The sequence below is a fragment of the Ochotona curzoniae genome, unplaced genomic scaffold, assembly GCF_017591425.1.
Source record: "Ochotona curzoniae isolate NIBS_2020 unplaced genomic scaffold, NIBS_Ocur_1.0 scaffold_3223, whole genome shotgun sequence".
NCBI lineage: Eukaryota > Metazoa > Chordata > Mammalia > Lagomorpha > Ochotonidae > Ochotona > Ochotona curzoniae.
Genome location: NW_024467108.1, coordinates 5,940,699 through 5,965,705, shown reverse-complemented (window position 1 = coordinate 5,965,705; position 25,007 = coordinate 5,940,699). Strand labels below are relative to the sequence as shown.

The window sequence follows — 25,007 nt, the reverse complement described above, 5'->3', positions numbered from 1 at the left end:
ATGCTCCTGCTCTGCCAGAACTACCGGGGCTCCACTCCCCATATTGCAAGGAAGGTTTCTGTCCTGCCATTGGTGTCTGTGGTGCTTTGGGGTATCCTTGTAGGGGCTGGTCCCTTCCCCTGTCCAGCCTGGGGGACAGAAACCTTCACCTTGGGAGTGCTGGGTCCTTGGGACTGTGACCCCATCTTTGCCCAGGCCCTGCCTGGAGTGGCTGCCCAGCTGGCTGTGGACAGAGCCCACCAAGACCCCTCGCTGCTGCTGGGCTTACACCTGGCTCCGGTGGTACTCCCCACAGGCTGTGACACTCCCCGTGCCCTGACCACATTCCTGACCCACAGGAATTCTGCAGCTGCCTTTGTGGGTCCTGCCAATCCTGAGTACTGCCCAGCGGCAGCCCTGCTGGCCCAAGGCTGGGGCAAAACTCTCTTTTCCTGGGCATGTGGGCCCCCAGAGAGAGCCCACCCTGCCCACCTGGTGCCCACCCTGCCTCCTGCTGCCCACGTGCTGCTGCATATCCTGAGATACTTCAGTTGGGCTCGTTTGGCCATTGTGTCATCCCACCAGGACATCTGGGTGGCCACTGCCCGGCAGCTGGCCACAACCTTCAGGACACATGGGCTGCCCGTGGAGCTGGTGACTGCTCTGGGACCTGGGGACCAGGGGACCATGGAAGTTGTGGAGCAGCTCAGGGGTGTGCACGGCCTGAAAGGTAAGTGCACTCGGAGCCCTCCTCCTTGGGCACCCAGACTCCACATGCTGCCACAGGGAGCTTCCTTGGTGTCGGGCACGGGACTGAGCTCTTGACAGTGGCTCTGGGTGTAACCTCACAGCAGCCCTGTGACACAACCCTGCTCCACTTTGCAGCTCTAAGAAGGAACCTACTTGGGTGCTGCTTCACACCAGGGGTTGTGGCCCATTCAGGTTAGGAAATGGAGTCAGTGAATGCAAACTACCATGAGAGAGAAAGAGAGAGAGAGAGACTAAAGAAGAGAGAAACAGATCAGGCTCTCCTGCATGGGGCCATGGCTTCGGTGGGGCTCAACACTACCTGTGCTGGGTGGGTGTGGCTTACCAGCCATTCCTGAGTTTCCCTGTGGGCCAGAGCCTCCTAGTGACCAAATCCAGAACAGCGCTCCCAACTCTACATATGGTGAGCAGGGAAGAGCAGGTGGTTCATTTCCATCTGGTTCTAGAGGATCTCTCTCTGAGGGTCCTCCCCAGAAGAGGTGGCCCATGGCTCTGTTCCTGGCTCACACTAGGGGCTCCAGCCTCTGATCTCCATGCAAGGAAGGACCAGTCCTTGGACCCCATGCTGGAGACCCCCAGATTTTCTGGGTGCTTTATTTTTCTGGACTTTTCTGGGGTGACCCAGCCACATCCAGACCCTTTCTGGCTATGGTTCCAGTGCTGGTCAGTTTCCTCAGTCCCCTTCTTCCCAGTTCCCTGGGGAGGAAACTGCCCACTGTTACCTAGAGCAGTTTCTTAAGCTGAAGCCCAGGCCCAGGGAGCACAAGTGGGGCTGGGGTGGGGCTTGGGGCTCATCCTGCCACCCCTGTCCACAGTCGTGGTGCTGTGCATGCATTCGGCGCTACTGGGAGGTGCGGAGCAGAGCGTGCTGCTTGGTCACATGGGGGATGCAGGCCTGGCCGACGGCAGGCTGGTCTTTCTGCCCTACGACACGCTGCTCTTTGCCCTGCCCCACCGCAACCGCTCCTACACGGCCCTCACAGCCCATGGGCCCCTGCGAAAGGCCTACGATGCCGTGCTCACCGTAACTCTGGAATCTGGCTCCACAGAAGAGGCCCTCGCTGCTGCGCACCTAGAGCCGGAGCAGGTAGGGCCACCAGACTTTCACCTGCCAGTCAGCTCCCCTCCTACCCTGGCCCTAGCGAGCCCCACCTGGCCATCCAGTCCAATCTCTGCTGTGGGTACAGACCTTGGTTCACCCTCTTTTTAAAGGAAAAAGCTATTTGAAGAGAGAGGGAGAAAGGGAGAAGTAGAATGAGAGTCAGATCTTTTATCTGTTAGTTCTTCCCCAGCAGCGGCAATGGCCAGAGCAGGGCAGGCTAAAGCCAGGAGCTTCTTCTGAGATGCAGGGCCCAAATGTGTGGGCCATCCTCCACTGCTTTCCCAGGTGCATTAGCAAGGAGCTGGACAGGAAGTGGAGCAGCCAGGTCTAGAATCTGTCTTCACCTGCTGCATGTCAGCCCTGGCTGGTCCCTGTGTAACCAAGGCCCCGGGGATAGTCTCACTCTTGCTCTCACTTTCTCACTTTTGCTCTCTCATGCTTGTGTCGGTGCCCATGTTGCAGTGTTGCTCTCTCTGCCACTCTCCCTTCCCACACCCCCTACCTTGGCTGCTCTCCTTGTGTCCTACCTTGCGTCTCTCCCACTTCTGTCTTCCTTCGCGCAGCTCTCTCCATCCTTGCAGCTCCCTTTCTGACTCAGCTGCTCTTCCACTGATAGACATTCCTAGCAATGTGTCTCTGGCAGATCAGAAAGAGGAAGTGCTGGGAGCGGGAGAAAGCAAGGGATGACAAGAAAGCCAGGGATTGGGGCATGCGCCTGTGGCTGTGGCTTTGCCTTGTAGGAGCCAGCTGCCCCTGAGTGCCCCCTAGAGTGGTTGCATATTGGTGACAAGAAGACAGCAGTGTTTGGAGTGCTGATGGGGTGTAATGCTGATGGGGTTTATGCTGGCTGCCATGCCTCTGACAAGTGTGAGTTGAGTCTCACTTCTGTGTCACCATGGCAGGCATCAGAGACCCAGTGATGAGCACGAGACCTGGCATTCTGTGAGAGGAAGAGAGAGATAGAGACAGCAGCCGAGCAACCAGGAAGCAGATCAAAGTAGTAATGGGGCTGCCCAGGAAATGAAAGATAATTACGTGATGAAGTGGTCAGAAGCCAATAGTGGGAGACAAGAGATGGCCAGTGCAGAGAAGCCTACTTGGAGGAAGCAGCCAAGCAAGGGTCTGTGGGCAGAGAGAGTGGCCAAAACAGAAGCAGGAAGTGCAGGAGGGTCTGGGACAGAGGGAGCTGGGGGAGAGGCAGGGCTGCCATTGTGGGTGATGGTGAGTGGTGCCCAAGCATCTGAGGCCTTGCAGGCCAGGCCAAGGACACTGCACCTCTGCTATGTGAAACGAAAAGCTGTTGGTGATTTCTGGTTTGCTTTTTAAAAAAATCACTGGCTGATTTTGGGGGAAAGGCAGGAGGATTCTAGGAGTCCTTCATGAGGCTCCTGTGCGGTCCAGGTGAGGGGGAGGAAAGCTCAGAGCCAGATGGCAGGTGTGCAGGTGGCACAAGGTCCCCCACACTGGGGATCTTGTTCTTGCAGAAAGCCATAGTGATGAGCTGCAGGTGAGGAAGTGAGGAGTAGGGGACCAGCAGCTTGAAGAAGGGGGCAGGTACAAAGACCACTTTCTCAAGTGGGAGAGAAATGGCAGGCAGAGTGGAGCTGCTAAGTAAGACTCACGTGGGACCTGCTGAAAGATCTGAGGTGCCTGTGGGATGTCACAGTGGGTGGTGGCTACGCAGACTGTGAGGGTGCTGGATGGGGGCACTGGGGGATTCCTGGAGGAGGGAGAACCACTTCTAACATGGGTCTCCTGACTGCGGGTCAGGGGCTGAGGGCCCTTCTCTTCTTCAGGTGTCACCACTCTTCGGAGCCATCTACGATGCTGTTGTCCTCCTAATCCACGCCTTGAACCGCTCTCAGGGCCGTGAGCCACGACTCTTAGGGGCTCACTTAGGGGATTACACAGGAGCTCTGGATGTGGCTGGCTTCAGCCAGAGAATCCGGACAGACAAGAAGGGCCAGAGGCTGGTCCAGTACATCATCCTGGACACAGATGGTCAGGGGAGCCAGCTGGTCCCAACCCACATCCTGGACACAGGCAAATGGGAGGTGCAGTCCCTGGGCAGGACCATACACTTTCCAGGAGGGGCCCCTCCATCCCGTGACTCCAGCTGCTGGTTTGACCCCAATATGCTATGCATGAGAGGTAATTCAACAATCTTCCATCCATCCATCTTTCATCTGTGAATCTTCACCCACTTATCTACCTATCTACCATCCATTTATCCATCCATCTGTCCATTTGTCCATCTGTCCGTCCATCCATCCACCCATTCATCCATCCATCTATCCATCCACCCATCCATCCATCTACTCATCTATCTACCCATCCAACATACATCATCCACTTATCCTCTATGCATCCACTACGCATCTATTACCCTTCATCAGTCTGTCCACCTATCATCCATCCAACCATCCATTTATCCACCCACCTGTACATTCATCCACCATACACAACCAGCAATACACCATCATTCATTTATCCATCCATCATCCACCTATCAATCCATCCATCCATTTATCCATCCATCCATCCATCCATCCATCCATCCATCCATCCATCCATCCATCTGTCCAGCATTCTCTTTGTGCAAAGCTTTATGTGAGCAGCAGGAGCAGACTCTTCACTGAGATGACTAAGCTGAGGACTGGGAAGCACCAAGAAAGATTAGCAAGGCCTCCCTAGATGGGCCGGCAGAGCATGTTCCAGTCTCTCAGAGCCCTTTGCCTGCACCGTAGCCATGTGTCTAGCTTACCGTTCTTGTGGCACTGAGGAGAACTGGAGCTCAGAAGAGGGCAGTGTCTTCTCTGGGTCCCACTGGGAGATGATGGCTGGTGCATCATGACTCCATGGACAGGGTCTCTTTTCCTTGTGATCTCTGAGAGTCATAGCCACTCCTGTCCTTTCTCCCCATACAGGGGCACTCCCAATAGAATGACACTGACATGCCAATGCACAGAGAGGCACACATGTGCTCACACACATGCATATAAACAGATCTCTTGCACTCCCCAAGGCAGCTTTGATGGCCAGCTCTGGTTCAGCTATGCTTGCTTATGTGCCCCCAACCTCTTCATCCCCACCTAGCCTTTGTCTGCTCTCCCCACCCAACTCCCCCAGCACTTTATTATTCCCTCTCACTGCCCACTCCACCACCCAATCTGGCAGGACAAAACCTCCTTATCTTGTGGGACAGGTTCTGCAGTCTGGCTGGGACCCCTTTGTGGGCTTTGCCACCCCTGGGCAGACCAGATGATGCTCTCCTCCTGGAAGCCCTCAGGAGCTTTCACCCAGGTCTGCTTGGCCCCACTGCTCAGGTTAGGAATTTGCATTATGTGCAATTTGTGAGTAGCCTGGGGCAGAGCAGCGTGCAAGAAGCAGGATGCCACCTGTCAAGGATGCATTCCTTCATTTTCCTCCAGCACCTGCTGTGCCCACACCTGTGTCAGGTGCCCAGGACACCAGCTCTGTGTCCAGCTACTCTCTGTCTCATGGAAGCGACAGAGAAGAGGCAGTGGTAGGACCAGAGCCCATGGGCCTCGGGCCTGTGACTGGGGTGGGGACATGGACAGCAAAGCTGGGACTCCATGCCTATGCCTGAGAATCCACCCACCCCAGGGAGCATCAGAGTGGAAGCTACTGGGGAGCCCAGGGAAGACTGGAAAGGCTTCTACATACCCCTGCTCCCCCAACAGGTGCACACACCCTGGGCAGTCTCCCCACTCTGGTGCTGGTCTGTGTCCTGCTGCTGGCCACCGGGGTCCTTGCTTACCTCATCAGGTAAGACTCCGTAAACACCTGTCCTATCCTGCTGTGCCCCATTCTCCCCCCCCCCCCGCAACAACAACAACAACATCTTCTTTCCTCCTTTCCTTCCCATGTGTTCAACCCTGGCACTCTTGAGCAGGGTCTTTCTCGGGCTCTTCACCCAGACTTCAGGGCGATCCAACAGCCAGGACTTGTCAGGGCCCTGAATACCTCCCCTGAGACTGGGAGAACAAGTCCTTGACCTTGGACAAGATTCCCTGCTGCATTCAGACCACTGCTGTATTCAATGAAGGAATCGGCCTGTGCCACATCCAGCTTCTCCCTGGAGTCTAGATCATCCTGGATTCCAGAATCCAGGCTCTTCCTGGGCCTCAGCCCCCAGACTCTGGCTATCCCACTTGGGGACTGGTGAGCACATCCGTGCCCAGGGGTTTCAGATCTTATCTCTGGAAAGATGAGGCTTAGAAATACTCCCTTCCCTCCTCCCCAATGTATCTGGGAGAGATGAAAACAGGGAGAGGGAAGAGGAGGGCTCTGGGTCAGGACTGGTCCAAGACTGAGACAAGGTACAGAGGTCATGTTCATAGCACCTGCCCAGCCCTTGCTTTCTCTTGTCTCCAGATGGGGTATCCAGCGGCTGGCAAAGGGGCCTCACCAGATCCTGCTTCCTGCCCAGGAATTCACCTTTCTCCATCAGCCACCACCGGGCAGGCAGGTGAGTGGGCAGAGCAGGCCATGGTGGGCCTGGGGGCCATGACAGGATCTAAGGTCCTGACTGCACGTGTGTCCTCTAGAGGTCTCACATGGACAGTGAGAGTGAATCAAGAAGCATGGCAGATGGTGACAGCCTGAGATCGGCACCCCACGGATCAGCAGGGAACCTACTGGTCCCCCAGGAGCCCACCAATGTGGCCCTGTACCAGGTAAGGGCCTCTGCCATCCTGTGCCCAGGCTGGGGAATGATAGTGAGTGTGTGAGAAGCCAGAGGAGCCCAGAGCCTCTTGTCTAGCTGCATGCCTCAGCCCTGGTACACAGTGAGAAGCGGGAAGCCTGCATATAAAAACAGTGACTTCTGTGGGATTCCTCAGCGAGTGTCTGGCATGGCTTGGGCAGTCAGAGATCAGAGGAGCAAACCCCAAAGTTGCCGAGACTCTGTGACTGCCCAAGGTGTGAGAGGGTGTCACACTGACTACCCAGGGTGTAGGGATGTCAAGCTCACTGCTTCACCGATGCCCCCTGCAGTTCTCAACTCTGGGTCCCTCATGGGTGTCAAGGGCTGGGGCAATCTCAGCCAATGAGGAGGGAGACATGGCGGGGCAGGCCAGACAAGCCCTGAACCTGGCCTGAGACCTCCTCCTGTGCCACCACCACCACACTGCCCTCAAGTCCTTGAGTCACAGAGCACCTCCTCCTGGAGGGGCTTGGAGTGCCTGAAAGCTGGGTACCCTACTTCTCTGAAGCTGGCTGCCCCCACCTCTCTGAAGGCTGGATACTCCTACCTCACAGGCATTCTCAACTCAGCAATTTGAGAACAGGCGGCCCAGAGAACCCATGTCACCAGCCTCAGGTCCCACATGAGGAAGTGGAGGAGTTGGGACCATCACTCAGTCAGCCAGGGGCATCCAGGCCTAGGTTGGCTTAAAGCATGCGGAAGCAACGCAGCATGGGGCCGATGCTGAGGCCGAGGAGACAGGTGTCCTCCAGGGTCCTGCAGCTGGGTCTGGAGCAGCAGCCACTGACCCCTTGCTGCTATTCTTTGAACAGGGAGAATGGGTCTGGTTGAAGATGTTGGAAGTAGACACAACCTCTGAGCTGCGCCCCCGCACCCTCAGCCTCCTGAGAAAGGTAGGGCTGCAGAGGGCAGAGGTGGAGGGGGAAGGGAATGGGCAGGCTGGAGGTGCTGCTTTGGGAATCAGTTCCCCTGTTAGTGCCACCTTAGGGTATACCTGGCACCAACTAGGAGCTTATCCCACACCTGCCATCCCTTGGCTCATCTGTCCCCTTCCTCACTGTCTGTTGGGCACCACTTGTATTCTGGGTAGTGCTGTGGGTGATGACAAGATCCAAAGTTCCCTCCCTTAGGGAGCCTCCAGTCCTCAACTGCTTTTCCAGGCCACGAACAGGGAGCTGGATAGGAAGTGGGGCTGCTGGGACACGAACCGGTGCCCATATGGGATCTCAGCATATGTAAGGCAAGGACTTTAGCCACTAGGCTACTGTGCTGGGTCCTCCTCCAGGCCCTTGTTGTCACTAACCATATGAGCGCTATCACCCCCAGGTTGTCTAGGCTGGGGGTGGAGCAATTCCGACTCCATGGGCCACTCAGCGGACTTTAACACAAAGGTATGGATAGCTACTGTGGAATGTTCTGAGGATGGCAGGAAGTACGTGAAATAGCCTAGAACAATTCCTGGCCATGTGTGCCTTCAGCAAGTGGTGAGTTTTATTATGTTTTCTTTTTTCACTGTTCGGGATAAAGTTCAGATAGATTAAAAGACCAGAGTAAAGTTGGGCATTTCCTCATGGGCATAGTTTTACAACCAAAGTGAGTAAACATTTCTTAAAAGTAAAAGGGCCTAGATGTGGTCACATGAACTTGGAAATGGCTTGCGGGTAGTCATGGTGCTTCTCAGAACCTTGAGTATGCCATATTGGCTACCTATCACTAAGGAACAGTCTACCCCAGAAGGTTAGGGATTAAAACAATCATTTGACACCATAACATTTTACAAATGGTGGGTAAGAAATACGAGCTGGGCTCAGCCAGGCAGTTCTGTTGTGTTTAGCATCAAAAGGGGACCACATTGTAGAATCCAGCAGGGCAAGAAGGGGCTCATCAACTTCGGCCCACAAGCCCCACCAGATCTACTGCTTGCTCTCAGAAACCATGCTTTATCAAAACCTGGCCATGTTCGTTGCCATATATATCACCAAGACTTCCATGCTACAGTGGCAGAGACTGTGATATGTTTTGTCTAAACTTCAAATAGTTACTGTCTGAACCCTTGCAGAAAACTTTGCTGGTGCCCCTCTGTGCAATCTCAGGGCCTCTCCTGGTGGAGACTCGGGTAGAAGGCCCACTTACCTGGCTGGCCAGGGCTCCCACAGAGAACATTGCTAGAGCCAGGAAATGGAAGCTGTTGGTGTCCTAACACCTGAACCCAGAGGCGTGCAAGGCCACCTGCCCTGAACACTGTTGGTTGCCGTAGCCCAGAACCTGTGCAGAGTCAAAAGAACAGGACATAGTGCCACCTCCTAAGGACAGGAGGGCCAGAGAGCGTGGGGCCATTCCCCACCCACACATACGCTAAATATGCAACACTCTAAAGGATGCTACACATAGGTTCCCCCCTCAGCCTACCCATCATCTGTGTGTAGAGGACTGTGCCACCACGGGTTCCATTTCTCCTGCCTTGGGGACCACGGATGTCCCAAGTCAGCTTTAAGTTTTGTGACTTGCTGGAAAGCCATGCGAGGGCTGATTTCTTCTTATGCTTGGCACCTTCTGCTTTTTTTCTCTGCCTCAGCTCCTTAATTTTGGGGAGAAAATTTATGATTTTCAGATCCACGATGGCACATACAATGGAAAACCATCCTAAGCACCCGTTCTTTGGAGTCGTTTGCAGCTCATTCACTTACTCACCCACAGTGCTCCCACTCTCTATTCACTCATTTACTTCTTTCTCACTTTCCCATTCATCTACCCATCTACTCATTCAGCCACCCATCCTTCCATCCATCCATCCACCCATTCAGAATTTCTGATGCCTCTCTGTGCTCAGCTCTGTGCCGGAGGCTTACACATGCGCTGTGCTTGGTCTAGCCGTGGGGCCTGCTAAGGTACCCCCTTGCCCTGGCAGATGCAGGAGCTGAGACATGAGAATGTTGCTGCCTGTCTGGGCTTGCTCGTGACCTCTGGAGTCAGTGCTGTGGTGCTGGAACACTGTGCCAGGGGCAGCCTGGAGGACCTGTTGCAGAACAAGACCCTGCGGTTGGACTGGACCTTCAAGGCCTCCCTGCTGCTGGATTTGATCCGTGTGAGAACCTACCTGGGCCTGGAGATGGGGTGGAGGGGTGGGGCAGAAGAGTGGAGAGGCTCACATTTCACACAGCTGGGTTCTTTCCACTTGGTCTGAGAACTATCTGAAGGGTGTGGCAAAGGAAAGGTGAAACAGGAGGGCTTTCTGAGGCACATGGTCAGCCTGAGAGGACCAGACCAGGTGTCCAGCCCCCATTTGTCCCTCATCTTGTCCACCGCAGGGCATGCAGTACCTGCACCATCGACACTTCCCTCATGGCCGCCTCAAGTCCAGAAACTGTGTGGTGGATGGGCGTTTTGTGCTCAAGGTCACTGATCATGGCTATGCAGAGCTCCTGGACGCTCAACAGGCTCCGCAACCCCAGCCAGCCCCAGAAGGTCAGCTCCAGTGTGGACAGGAGCCACCAGTACCTTTGGAGGCCCCTGCTGAAGCCTCTTCCTCCCTGAAGCATCTCTAGTTGCCTAGGAACAAGGGAGAACAGGAGACCCCTGCCTCCTTACAGGGGATGGGGAGGGTGGCAAGTGACAGCCGTGTGGCCCTGCCCTGTGCTTGCAGAGCTGCTGTGGACAGCTCCTGAGCTGCTGCGGAGGCCTGGGGGCCCTGGACGGGGCACCCTCCAAGGGGACGTCTTCAGCATGGGCATCATCCTGCACGAGGTCCTGACTCAGGGCCCACCCTACCGCTCCTTGGGGATCTCGGCAGCAGGTACCATGTCCTGTGTCCTCCTCACGCTAGCCTGTCCCTGGCTGGGGTCTCCCAGCAGCAAGGGACCCCTGTATCCAGCAGACAGCAACCACAGAGACACGCATACCTAAGTTTGACCATGAGAACTGGGTCTCCTTGGCTTCAGCCGGGCCACCAACTGCCAGAGTTGAAGATGCTGGCTTGTGGGTGGAAGCCTCAGCTCCTTCCTCTGCCACATCTGTAGAAACTCCTGCCCTCCATACGCAGCCCAGACTTGTGTGTGATGCCTCTACCTAGCTGCATCCCTCACTCACTATCAGACTTGAGACAAATACCCAGGCCTCCAACAGAACACGTACCTCGTACCCATGATGTGGCTGTTTCATCTCAGGGTTTGGGCCACCTGTCCAGGTGAGCTCCTTCCAGAACACTTCCGTATGCAGACAGTCCTTGGGTTTCTGGGACAGTCATTTCCATTTGCTCCTGTAGACAGCTCCACTCCTCTGACTGCAGTACAGAGGCCCAACCCCAAAAATGTTCCCTCCCACCCTGTTCTCCTTCAGGGCTCCCCTGACCTCAGATTGTTCTCTGATTGTCCACCTGCTGCCTCTACTCAGCCTTGGGTACCTGATCTAACAGCACAGGGCAGTAATAGTGACAGAGCAGGGCTTACCACGTCTCCCACCCGTGCGGATTCTGTTATAGTTGGTGCAGAATCAGAGCATCTGACCATCAAGTGTGCAGCAGGTGCCTGGTAGTACCTAATGTCCAATATCTCTTCCCTTACCACCTGTCTCAAAACGGAAGCCTCCTAGGCTTACTTCCCAGATGGGGAGACATAGGCTCAGAGAGCTCACTGTCCTCCCCACCGTGTCACAGACAAGCAGGATTCAAACTTATCTCTCTGGGCTCCCAAGCTGAGATCCCTTGCCCTGGCTACAGCCGGGGCAGAGCCAGGAAAGCAGCCATCCTGTGCCCTCTGGCCAGACTCACCTGTGCAGGAGGGAGCTGAAGAGCAACCTGCACTCAGCCTACCCAGCCTCCCCTCTCTCAGTGTGGAGACCAGCACCTGCCAAGAGCCCCTTGGAGAACTCAGGCACCACCATGAAGTGTTTGTTGCAGAAATCATCAGGAAGGTGGCAAGTCCTCCTCCCCTGTGCCGGCCACTGGTGTCCCCCGAGCAGGGCTGGCCCGAGTGCATCCAGCTGATGAAGCAGTGCTTGGAGGAGGCCCCAGAGGACAGGCCAAGCCTGGATCAGATCCACAGCGAGGTTGGTGTTCCTAGGACCTTTGCTTCTCTTTGCCCCAGGCTGGTCTCATGTCCTCTCTGGGACCTGGACTGGCCAGGCAGGGTGGCTGTGCCTGAGGCAGGGAGGGGAAGAAGTGAAAGGCCCTGGGGCCCCAGGCCTATGGGACCAACAGCAGGTGGCAGGGCTGAGGCAAGTCCATACAGGTCTGCAACTGCAGGGGTGTGCGGGCATGAATGAGCTTGCTGGCTGCTCCCCCAGGGTGTATGCCATAAACCCAAAGGTGGCATCTTCCCAGCCTCTGCTTCCTGCCCTCCCCCTCTCCGCCCCCAGCCACCATAGGGAGTTGCACAGAGATGCGACAGGTAAGAGAATGCCAAGATTGGTGAAAGGAGTTGCAAGCAGCAGGGCAAGGACCTTGACAAGTCTGTCCCGGCTTCAGCTCTGGTGCCCCAACATACAGATGAGAAATCCAGACCTTGGTAAGAATGGTGCTGGGCAGTCACCGTGAGGGAGCATGGCAGAGCCAAGATGAGCAGCCAGACACCTGTCAGGGGTTGCAGAGGGTCAGGAGGGTAAGGCGGGGAGAAGGCACCTACCTGAGGGAGGGCTGACCTTGAGGACAGACACTCGTGTAGAACATGGTGGTAAAGAATGCTGAGGGGGAGCTGAATGGAGCACGACACCCCCCTTCACTCTTTGGGGAGGTGAAAGGTCAGGCCAGCTGCACTCACACCTGCACTGTCTTAGCCCGGGGAACCCTGACTCACCCAGTAGATGGGCATGGCCAAGTGACAGAACGGGAAAACACCAGGAGTTCTCGGTGAGATTGAGGGAGGGAGGCATGGGAGAAAGAACACTGGCGTCAAGGGCAAAGACCTGAGTTACACTCACTTCACTCTGCTCTAGGAGTACTAGCCACTGCAATTAGACAAGAAAGTGAGTACTGGAACAAAAGAAGACAATGATTGCTTTTACAGAGTCCGTGGTTGTGCACCTGCACTTCCTTTGGGAACCATGGAAAAAAAACTTTCCAAATGATAAATAGTTGGTGACAAAAATTAACATCTGAAATACCTCAGTTTGATTTCAATTCTGCTACTATGTGCTCCTTAGCAGGTTACTTTACCTCTCTGTTTAAAAAAAAGGGGGGCGGGATTGATTCTAATGTTTGAAAGACAGAGTTGCAGAGAGAAGAGAGAGAGAGAGAAGAGTCCAGCTGCTGATTCACTCTCCTAATGGCTGTATCAGCTTGGCTGGGCCAGGCAAAAGCCAGGAGTCAGGAGCCAGGAACTTTGTCCAGGCCACGCACATGGGTGCAGGGGTCCAAGGACCTGGGCCATTCTCCACTGCTTCAACAGGAGCATTAGCAGGGAGCTGGATTGGAAGTAGAGCAGTTAGGATTCGAACAGGTGCCCATATGAGAGGCCAGTATTGCAGGCGGAGGTTTAACCTATTATGCCACAATGTCAGCCCTTTACCTCAGAGATCCTCTGTGTTTCTACCGACAGAGGTGGCCTTGTGGTAGGCTCCATATACTTGCTGGGTTCTCAAGGTCAATAGCTCTCCTGCCCACCCTCACTGGCTCCTGAACTTTATATCTCTGCTGAAACGGGCAATGCCAAATAGATGTCCCTCAGGGTCAGCTACCACCCCCTACCATGCAGATTCTGGCAGAAAGGAGTGGCCTTGACAGAGGCTGGGTGTGGGCGCGTGCGCGCGCACACACACACACACACACACACACACACACACACACACACTCAAGTTCCTGAAACTAGACTACAAGGACCCCTTCACTGGCCATTATTGCCTTGCTTCTCCTATGGGCTGCAGCCGGAGCAGGGGCAGAACACCCTGGGAAGGCTGCAGTGCATCTCCCTAGGAAATCTGCTGATGGGCTTGCTATAAGGATGCCCTGGGGGTGCAGTTTTTGACCCCCACATAAGTGTCCTCAGGCAAACACCCAAGAGAGACCTTCTCTGCACTCTGCTGTCAGCCACCGTGCTGCTTTAGAGCGTCTGGCTTAGTGCCCTGCTGTGCTGTGTCCACATGGGTCACATAGTCTGTTTTCCCTTCTGCATTGTTGGAAAGTTGGATCAGAACGGCGACACAATCCCAGCACACCTTTTGCATGTAGACCTCACTCCTGAAGTAGAGTATGAAGAACACTCTGCTTTAATCCCAATTGTTACTTTGCTTTGGGATATTGCTTTTGTTTTTCTCTAGTTCTTAAAAAAGAAAAGAAAAGAAAAGAAAACATTTTTGAAACAAGAGAAAAAATAGGCAGAAAAAGGGTATATAATTCATTTGCCACCCATCCATTCTTCTGCTCACTCAAGCATGTCTCTCTCTCTCTCTCTATCTCTATCTCTCTGTCATCTGTTCATCTACCTTGGAGGAGAACAAAGGCTGTCTATCCCACAGCAGCATTTGGGAAGCAATGCAATAGGGTTGCATGCTTGTTCACAGCATTGCTGTGCTGAACACTGGGCCCTTGGCAAAGCCCTCTCCCAGTCTGATGACTCATCAAAGCCACCATACCCCTTACTCATGTGCTCGTCCATGCAGGGACCACATCTGGTTCTCTCCCGTGACCCAGGCGCCCTGCTGAGAGCCAGGTGCACCACTGCTGGCTGGTGGGTGACTCAGTGCTTCTGTTGCATCTTCAGTTCAAAAGCCTCACCCGAGGCAAGAAGAGTGGCACGGCGGACTGCCTGCTGCAGATGCTGGAGAAATACTCACGGGACCTGGAGGGCCTGGTCCTGGAGCGCACCCAGGAGCTGCAGCTGGAGCGCCAGCGGACAGAGCGGCTGCTCGCACAGATGCTGCCTCCGTGAGTACCCACCCCCCTCCACACACACACACATGGCACCAGCAAGGGCCCCAGGAAGTCCTAGTCCTGTTAACACACTCATTCATGCTCTCTTATCCAGCATGCGCCTCTAGAGCTGTGTGTTAGCCACTGTGCTGGACACAAAAGTGTTAACTTTCTGCTTGCTATATTGTTGGGAACAGGAGAGCACAATACACACCCCCTCACCCAAATGGAAGCACGATCTGCAGAGAGGGACAGGCCCCTGCTGCAGGGCAGCCAGCACACCCTTAGGCGCATCCCATGCCCTCACACATACAACCCAGAATTTCCTCCCAAATATTCCACGTCTTCTCTGATCTCCAAGCTGTAACAGCAAAGCAAAGCAAAGCAACCTCCCATTCCTGCAGGTCTGTGGCCAGAGCCCTGAAGATGGGGCAGACCGTGGAGCCGGAGTATTTTGACCAGGTTACCATCTATTTCAGCGATATTGTGGGTTTCACTACCATCGCAGCTCTGAGTGAGCCCATGGAGGTGGTGGCCTTGCTCAACGACCTCTACACACTGTTCGATGCCATTCTAGGCAACCACAATGTGTACAAGGTGAGGACAAGAGGGGGCTGCTCACCCCGCTCTCTGCTGCGGCGTCTGCATTTATGTGTGTGCTTCAGCCAGCTAATACTGTATAACAGACAATCCCCAGACCAGCAGTGTTCAACAAGCTGCTCATCAACCAAAAGATCAACTGGACTCACACCTGTGGGTGAGGGCAGGAGGGCAGTGTCGTTCATCTTGCCCTCACCCGTCAGGAGCCCCAGCTGGGAGAGCTCCATCCTGGTCCCTAGAGCCTCCCATCCTCCAGCAGACAGAGCTGAGATGGTCCTCACAGTGTGGCAGATTCTGAGAGCACAGCTGCACGAAGGCTTCTGGAGACACAACCTGTTCTCCCTGGTCGACTCCAGAGGTGGGAAGTAGACCCCTCCGCTGCTGGGCGAGAGCAGCTTCCAGCCACTTTGCATACCGACTGGGCACAGGGGTTGTTGCACATGGTTGGCCATGGCGTTTAGTTGACCACCACCCAGCCCTTTAACATTCTCATGGGCAGGCCCTGGGATGCCTGAGCAGACAGCTAGGCTGGCTTTGGGCCCTGTTCCCCAGGGGTTGTCAGCCTGCGGCCCACACAGTGGAAGAGAGATGGGGGAGGGGAGGGGAGGAGAGGGGAGGGGAGGAGAAGGAAGGGGAGGGAGAGGGAGGCAAGAGAGGTCCAGGGGGCTCCGATGCAGCCAGGAGTAGACATGTGGAATAAAAAGCAGAAAGGCATCCCAGAAGCATCTGCAGATCTCCTGAGCTTGGAGTGCAGGTGCCCCCTATTCTGCCTCAGGAGCTGGGGGCCTCTGCACAGCTCTCAATGTGGTGGAAAAGGGGACGGCAGGCCCACAAAACACAGCCGTGCTCTGGCTCCACAGGCCTGGGCTTCACAAGGCTGCAGAGAGCCAGGCCCTTGTTGGGGGAGCAAATTTCAGAGGTCAGAAGGAAGTCCTAGAGGAGTGTGGTAGGCAGTCTTCTGGCAAGAACCACCATCAGCACTTAGTGAGCACCTATTGTATACTGTATGAGGTGTTCTGTATGTGCTAACCCATTTCACCAGCAGAGCAAGCTGTAGGGTAGACACTGGTGCCTACCTGTTGTGACCGGGGAAAATGGGGCAGCTGAGGTTTAGCAGCTTGCTGCTGACAGTTCCAGTGGATACAGCGTTGGCATTCTGGTCCTAAGGCTTCTCTCCAAGGAGATTTCACTTCCTGGACATCCTAAGGAGAGAGCCACAGATTCCTTGTGGCCTGCGAGCCCTCCAGAAGCTGGCCAGGGCATCTTCCTAGCAGCAGCTCCACCACTGGTCCTGGATGTGCCTCAGTGCTCTTCCACCGCCTGGAGGGCGGTCTGTATCGTCCTCCCCTATAGGTGCTCTGACCACTGCCCCATAGGCGTCCATCAGAGACCCAAGCCAGGCTCCCTGCCAAGGCAGCCTCCCTCCTGGACCCTGCCCCCACACTGTCTCATGCCCATCATCTGAGTTTCCCTTCTGTTCCAGAGCTGCCCTGCCCCCCCCGTCCCCCCCAACCCCCCCGCAGATTCCTCATCTCGCCTGCCCCTAAGAGTGCACAGCTTTGATGTGCCCTGAGTCACCCGGTCGGTCGTGTCTCTTTGCTTGGCTCCGCACTCTGATTCACGCCTCTGATGTGCTCTGAACTCTGGCCAGCAGGTCTGCGGCTGGGCCCGCACACCCTCCAGACAGGGGCTGGGGTACCAGGAGGGGCTCCAGCACTCTCTCACCACTCCAGCCCTGCCCGTAACACTTCCCGCTACAGGATCGAGTTACAGCTCTCTCACTAATCCACTTGGCCGGCAGCCAAGCAATCAGGGTCGGGTCTGCCATCATCCTGCCCCAGGCTGTGGTGCTTGCTGAGCCAGCAGGTGTATGGATGAGACCAGGGCAGGGAACGGGGACTGGCGGCGAGGGGGGGGGGGGCGGTGAGAGGGGAAGAGGGGGAGGAAGGGAGGATTAGCTAGCACCCTCAGGCTGATGGGGATCTTGCCTTGGACTGAAGTCTCCCATCCCGACTTTGGATCCACACCCTCATTTATAAAACAGGAACAAAAAGGTTAGGATTGATCTGCTGATGAAGCAATGTGACAAGAAGAGCATTCACTCACTCATTCCTTCATTCACCAGTGCAGTGTCAAGCATCTGCCCCCAGCACACAGAGGGAGAGTAACAGGCAAACGTGTGCACAGGGCTAACCTGGCCTAGGTATCATCAGATACCTCAGCGGCCGGCCCTCTCCACATCCCTCAAAGGGGAGCATCATTACCCTGGCTGTACAGGTGAGGACATAGGCTGAGAGAGTGTCAGGGACTCACCCCGGTCACACAGCACAGCAGAGGTGGCATGAGGTTCACCTCAAAATACTCTTGCCTCTCCCTGTCTGTGCCAGGAGCCACATCTGTGGTCAAGAAGCCTTTCCCAGCAGCCAAGCACGCCTCTTCCAACAGGTGCCTCTGGGCAGGTGGCTCCCAGTGGGTTGGGCCTGCGGCCTGCCCTCTCTCCTGTCTCTAGGGGTGAAAGTGGTGATAAATTACGCTGTGCTCAGTCTACAAGGCAGGTTTAGCAGCTAAAAGAATATGGCCAGCTGGGGACCAGGTGACACCCATCTGAGGCAGAGCTTGGTCCCTGGGGCAGATGCCCTGTGCCCGAATTGCCCCTGACCAGCCAGCAGGAATCTCTTGAGTGAGGCCCCAACCCTGACACCCAGGCTGACCCCACTGCTGGATGGTAATGGAACCACTCACCAGTGAGAGAAGGAGAGGATCACGCCATGGCACCAAGAGCGGTACGAGGTGTGGAAAGTGGAGCTGGGTGGAGCAATAACGTAGATGTGTGCTAGCCACGCTGTGGGTGGCTAGATGACTTGGCCTCTCTAGCCTACTTCTCATTTGTAAAATGCAGTAGTATTACCCATACCCCAGATTTTTTTTTTTTAAGATTTATGTCAGGGCCCGGCACAGTGGCCTAGTGGTTAAAGTCCTTGCCTTGCATGCACCAGGGTCCCATACGGGTGCCGGTTCATATTCTGGCTGTTCCACTTTCCTTCCTTCTCTCTGCTTGTGGCCTGGGAAGGCAGTAGAGGATGGCTTCAGAGCCGGGGACTCTGTACCCACATTGGGGTCCTGAAAGAAGCTCTTGGCTCCTGGCTTTGGATAGGTACAGCTCCAGCCATTGCAGTCACCTGGGGAGTGAACCAGTGGATGGAGGCGTTTTCTCTCTGTCTCTCCTCTCTGTACATCTGCCTTTCCAATAAAAATAAATAAATCTTAAAAAAAGGATGTATGTAAGACAGGTACAGTGTAGCACTGTATCAGGCTAATCCTCTGCCTGTGGTACTGGCATCCAATATGGCCACAAGTTCGAGACCTAGCTGTTCCACTTTCAATCTGGCTTCCTGCTAATTGCCTGAGGAAGCAGTGGGCAATGGCCTAAGTGTTTGTGTCCCTGAATCCATGTGGGAAACCAGGAAAGAACGTCAAGCTCTCAGCTTTGAACTGGTCCAGCTCCTGCAACTGTGGCCATTTGTGGAGCGAGTCAACAGATGGAAGATCTCTCTGTACGTCTCTCCTTCTATCTCTATAAATCAATCTTAAATAAAGTCAGAGTTCCAGAGAAGGAGGGAGCAACAGGAGGCATCCATCTGTTAGTTAACTATCCAAATACCCGGAACAGCCAGGACTGGGCCAGGACAAAGCCCAGGAGCCAGGGCTTTCATCTGGGTCTCTCACATGAGCACAGAGGCACAAACATTTGGGCCATCCTCTACTGCTTTTCCTAGGCCACTAGCAGGGAGCTGAATGGAAGTAGAGCATCTGGGACTTGAACCAGCACCCACATGGGGATGGTGGTGTCATAGAAGGTGGCTTCAACCAATATACCACAGCACCAGCTCCTCAGAATTCTTGTGAAGTTCTAATAGGTTTCTATTTGCGAGAGGTTTGGGAACAGCATGTAACATACAGCAAGTGCTATGGGGGTATTCAGGGAGTCCCTGGTCCCCTTCCAACATTGTCAGGGCAAACAGTGCAGGGCACAGGGGAAAGCCAGGCCTGGCACATCTTCCTTCCAGGGGTGTGGAGTGAATGGGCTGTCTCCCTGTGGTGAGGGGCAGCTCTGCCCCTTCCTCCTGCCAGCAAGCAGATCTTCGGTGGGGAGCAGCAGGCAGGGGGTGGGGCATAGGTTCCAAAGATGGCCGCTGGGGAGTGCTTTCCAGGCAGCAGGACCAGCAATAGAGGCCGATGGAGGGGCAGGCACTGATGTCTTTTCAAAGAGTGAAAGAGATTCCCATTTGGCTCCAGCCCACCAGGAACAGCTGTTAGGGAATAAGGGGAAACTATAGATAGGAGGGCCGTGATGGCCAGGTTGTGGGCTGTAAACTTTCAAGCCATTGGCACAGGGCAAAACCATTTAAGGATCCAAAGCAGAATGTGATGTGATAAGGGCCAGATCACTTCCTGTGGGGAGTGGAGGCCAACCCAGGTGAGGGAAAGATTCAGCAAGGCAAGGTAGGCCAGAGGGGCCGTCCAGAATGAGAAGCATAGTGTTAGAGCGCCCCCTATAGGCTAGGAAACATCATTATAGTTCTCGTCCACCATATTCTAATGAAGCGCTTGGCCACAGGGCGAACATCTACTTATTCTTCAGCCTACAGGACAGGTTTGGGATGGAGATCTCACCTTGGCCTTGGCTGGCCTGGCCTGTGGCAGGGGAGAAGGCCGTGCATCATTCACAGCTGTGTTCCCAGCAACCAGAACAGAGCTTTTGGAACACAGACGGTGCTTGGGAGAGATTTCTGGATTAACTTTGAGAGGTAGATCTGCAGCCAGCAAGTGCAAAGTGATCTGAAACGTGCAGAGCTGGCAGAGGCGGAGGGCAGGTCTCAGAGGAAGCCCATGAAGGGCAGGGGGCCAGGCTGCAGAGGATGCTGGAGCATGCCGACTGTGGCTTACAGGTGGAGACCATCGGAGACGCCTACATGGTGGTGTCGGGGCTGCCTCAGCGCAACGGAAGCCGGCACGCAGCCGAGATCGCCAACATGGCCCTGGACATCCTCAGCTCTGCGGGCGACTTCCACATGAGGCACGCGCCTGGTGTGCCTGTGTACATCAGGGCTGGCCTGCACTCAGGTAGAGCCAAGGCCGGGGGTGCAGGAGTGGGGTGCAGAGTACCAAGCTCAGATGCATCCCAGCCATCTTGGGGGGCACTCAGGGACAGACCCTGCACACTTTGGGAATTCTGAGCTTTTAAGCCCTGTTAGAACAGTTGTATGCTTTTTTGTCCTTCTGTTATTTGAAGGCTCTGATGTGTCATCAAAGAATTTGCCATGCCAGATTTACTTCTCTGTATCTCTGTACCTGTCAAGGGCTTTTGGGCCCAGGTCATGGAGCTGACAGATGATCTAATGCAAGAAGCAGGGCAGAACTGTCCCACAGGCATGCTCACAGCCAACAACTGCTGAGACAACCCTGGGAGAGACCCCAGGCCCTAACATGCCCTCCCCAGCCCCCACTCCTTCCTCCTTGCCTGATTCCCCTCACCTGTGGGATAAAGCACTGCCCATCCCCACAGCTCCCCAGCCCTCTCCAATCTAACCTCGCCCGCCTCCCTCGAGGCCCTCCTTCATGCCTGTACATCCAACGCTGATTTCTCTGCATTCTCCACACCCTAGCCTGGAGCTGGGGATAGTGGACACTGCAGACAGCCCTCAGCCCTCCCTGGAGCCCAGCAGTACAGAGTTGCATGGTGGCAGATGTGGGAGTAGGCAGGAGTGGGGAAGGCAGGGAGCAGGCAAGGGGCAGGTGTGGGGCAGTCAGGGGGTGGGCGGGGACTGCCAAGGCACCCCCGTCTTGACCAGGACTCGGGTAAGCGCATGGATGCACATTTGGGTTGCAGGGCCCTGTGTGGCAGGGGTCGTTGGTCTCACCATGCCTCGGTACTGCCTCTTTGGGGACACAGTCAACACTGCCTCCCGGATGGAGACCACGGGACTGCGTGAGTAGGGTGGGGACTGGGAGTCTTCCTCAGGGTCCCCAGGGTGGCCTGTTACCATACTCGAGGGCGAGGACAGTCAGCGGGAGGGGATGCTGTCCATCGCAGCCTGCCTTCACTCACCACGAGGTCTGTGTGATGATCTCACAAGGGAGGATTAGCAGAGCAGGGAGTGACTCAGGGTGGGGGAGGCCTGGGTCCCCGCCCCAGCCCCACAGCTGGCAGCTACGTGCTCTGCATCCGCATCTTCACCATGAGACACAACCTTGAGGCTGAGGTTTTTCTCCTGGCCCTGTGCCACTCTGGTCCTGCCAGGGCAGTCCCAACCCTGCCACGGTGGGGGCACCTCAGAGTCCCTGGACCCTTGTTGGCAGTGGGAGCTCCTCAGAGAGGCTGCCTGAGAGTGCTGCGGGCATCACAGCCTGGGGTACCAAGGGTTGAACAAGCCACTGATTAGACCAAACACCAAGCATGCTGCCACCAGGTGGCGACCTGGACTTCCCCCATTCTTTTCCCAGCCTATAGAATCCACATCAGCCTCAGCGCTGCTCAAACCCTGCTCAGCCTGGATGAGGGCTATCAGGTCGACCTCAGGGGCCCGACCGAGCTGAAGGTGAGTGGGCGTCGTGGTCCCCCCCAGGGGTTAGGCCTCATACGACTGCTCAAGCTACTTGGGGCTGGGGAGGCAGATGTCAGGCTACCCTCACACAGTCACTGCCTGTCCCTAAGGAGCGGAAATATCGCTTCTGTGGATCGTCTGTGTTACCCACAGAGGCATGACACACAATGACACTAGCTATGACTGCCATGGGATGGGAGAAATCCCATTAGTGAGTCAGTGGCCTGTCCAAGGCCCACACACAGCTCGGGACACAGCCTGCCACTCCAAAGCTTGGCTCTTCTCCGTAGCCTTATTGAGCTCCTCTTCATTTTTTTCAGAACTCCAGCTCAGACACCACCTCTCCCTGCCAGAATGTTCCACTTTCTCTATGTACCCACCTGTCCCTTGCCCTGGCACCTGCCCTGGGGTTAAATCTGAGCACCTTAAGGGTTCAGAAAGGTCTAGAATATCTGAATTTTGAGATTCAATAGAGACATGGGACAATACTTCTGGGAGTGATTTTCCCCCTCACCACATCTCCTCCTAGTCCCCCAGTTCCTCCCCCAGGGCCAGGCCTGCCCGGGAGTCCAGGGCAGACTGCTTTAAACGCCCACATCTGTGACAGGGAACTCCATGGGACTCAGAGCATCCTACTGGGGGTATGTGAGCAAGAGGGAGCCACCCACAGGAAGCCCAGCAGTGTGAGGACAAGCTGGGCTCAGACACAGCAGGAACAGTTTGTTTGGGAGCCAGGGATGGAGGACTTTGATGGCAGAGCGGCATGGCAGGGGCCCCTAAGAGATGCCCCTCACGCGCCCTTTTCACCTAATCGCCAGGGATCGGCAGGTCTCTCCTGGTGAGGCCAGAGCACAGACTCAGAGGAGAGGCCGACCCCTTTGGTTACTGATTCCATCCTCAGGGTCTGTGTGAGAGAGCAGGGACGCAGGGGCACAGAGAGAGAGAAAGCAAGTTGTCCCAAGGCACACAGCCAGCAGGGAGCTGGCCCAGTGGAGCTGGAACTTGATCTTGCAGAGTCTGGGCTATCTCCCCATTCTCCTCCCTGGCTTCTCCCTGGGGTCCTCACAGTGCTGCCTCCTCTGTCTCCCAGGGGAAGGGTGTGCAAGAGACCTACTGGCTGACCGGCAAGGCTGGCTTCACCAGGCCTCTCCCTGCCCTTCTGGACATCCAGCCTGGGTGAGTTAAAGCCACATACCTGTACACGTTTGCTTTGCATTTGCTGTGGTTGCTTTCCCGGGGACGGAAGCATCACCTCCCCAGTGCTCGACACACCTTCCTGTACCATTCGCAGCATTGCTGGATGCCCCTTCAGTGACCCAATCTGGGCATGACCCACAGGCTCCTGCCATGTGTCAGCCTTTCTCTTCTTTCAGCCCCAGGGCCTTTGCCCATGCTTCACCCTGCACAGGAAACACACTCACCTTTCTGGGGCTCAGGTCTCAGTTCTCCCGCTACCTCTGTCTGGAGGTGTCTCTTGTCATACTTTCTTCTTTTTTAAACACATGGTTCTTTATTTGAAAGCTAGAGTTTCACAAAGGGAAAGGCAGAGAGATCTTCATCTCCTGGCTTCCTTGCCAAGTAACCACAACTGCCATGGCTGCAGGCCAAAGCCAGAAGCCAGGAGCTCCCTTGAGTCTTCCACATGGGTTCAGGGGCCCAAGCAAATGGGCCATTTTCTGGTGCTTTTCCCAGACCATTAGCAGGGAGCTGGACTGGAAGTGAAGCAACTGGTGGCCATGATCCCGTGCCCATATAGGATGTCAATGTTGCAGGTGGTGGCTTTGCCAGCCATGCCCCACACCATGCCCCACACCAGTGCCTTGTCACACTTTCCAGTGGAGGCCTACATCACATGCCAGTCCATCCTCCAGCGTGCTGGCCTCCCACACTCCAGGAAAGTCTCGTCAGCTCCTGGATGGTGCATGTGGTGCTGGTCTGCCCATCAGTGCCCAGCACCAAAGGAACATGAGCACCAGTGTCCTCCCGCCATATCCCCTGCAGGTACCCCTGGGAAGCCCAGCTCCCTGCCCTGCCAGAGCCATCCTTTCCTGGGCCTGGGGACTTGCAGAGTCTGGCAGCCACGTGTCCTCTGAGCTCCCTCAGCTGATGATATTTTCACTCCTGGGGCAGAAACCTTAGAAAGTGCCAGAAATGTTTTCATCTGCTTGGCTCAGGGAGGGAGGAGAGCTGACATCAATTATGGTGAGCATCCTCCCAAGGCCGCAGGCAGGCAGGGAACAACTTTTGCAGTCACATCCTGCACAAGAGCTTATAGGGCCTGTGTGCATGAGTGCGGGAACACACATGCGCAGATGCACACTGCGCATGCACACACACTACACCAGCCGTGGTGTGAGGATGCCAACGCACAGGCCTTCCCTTGCTTGGGTGAGCGGGTACAGCAATCAGACACAGTGTCTCTGCAAGAGGGGCTAGGGGAACAGCTGGGTGTGAACTTGACCTGGAGCTGCAGTTAGCTCATTTCAACTTGGATTGTATGTTAGAGCCTGACTTGCCTAAAAAGCCACATTCTCTGAAACTGCTTTGGTGCTTCTCTTAGTTCCCTCTTGGCACTGCTATACCTGATGTGGCTGTCAGTCTTGATGGGGTTCAGGGGAGCTGGTGGAGGTCAGGGGAGGCAACCAAAGCCCTCACACCCCACACATCAGGCTGATGCTGCACTAAGTAGCCCTTTGGGCCTTCAATCCCAGCTTCCTCCTCTGGTTGGCTCTCCAGGTTCCATGCACCTGCAGGCAGCAGAAGAGAATGGGAAAGTGAGACCAGTTGGGGGGCTCTGGGTGCCTCACCCCAGAGCATCCCAAGGTCATGTACTATGTAAGAGGACAGACAGAGACTAGCCCCTGTCTCCTGGGATTCTGGGACTCAGAATCGCACATGCCAAAGATCAACAGCTAGCAGTCTGAGGTCCCTCAAGGTCGAAGTGCAGAAGTGGTGCTAGGCCCTGCAACTGCCTGTGATGGGAAGGGAGAGAAGCTGCCTGGCAGCAGCCTGGGCTCGCGGTGTTGACGGCTGTGCTTCTGGGTGATTGCTTTTGACTCCTGTTTCTCCTTGCTCTGCAGGGACCCCTGGCAGCAATTCATAAACCAAGAAATCAGGGCAGCCTTTGCCAAAGCCCACCAAGGCACTGCTGGGACCCAGAGCTCAGGGAAGGCACTGACCACACCCTGAGGAGAGACATCAAGTGGGCCAGGGGCTTGCACCTGCTCAGAGATCCCTGGGCTGGACACACCTCCATCATCCCTGCTCCACTTCCTGCAGAGGATTCATCCCTGAGCTCCCTGGTAACCGACTAGGTACTCATTAGCAAGTGCCAGGGAGAGGTGAGGAATTGATGTGCTGCTGGAGGAGTCCTGAGAGTGAACT

The 25,007-nt window shown here is 55.5% G+C and overlaps 1 protein-coding gene across 1 annotated transcript; it reads left to right on the top strand.

Annotated features, from left to right (window-relative positions):
- LOC121145311 (guanylate cyclase D-like) lies at positions 1–24,812 on the top strand. The gene is made up of 18 exons (XM_040964041.1): positions 1–709; positions 1,563–1,834; positions 3,646–4,000; positions 5,554–5,638; positions 6,248–6,341; positions 6,421–6,549; positions 7,391–7,471; positions 9,487–9,663; positions 9,887–10,043; positions 10,222–10,371; positions 11,473–11,621; positions 14,270–14,433; positions 14,823–15,015; positions 19,968–20,142; positions 20,909–21,007; positions 21,523–21,617; positions 22,714–22,799; positions 24,704–24,812. Exons 1-18 carry the CDS (start codon positions 1–3, stop codon positions 24,810–24,812), a joined length of 3,279 nt encoding a protein of 1,092 aa, XP_040819975.1.
- Positions 24,813–25,007: the final 195 nt, after the last annotated feature.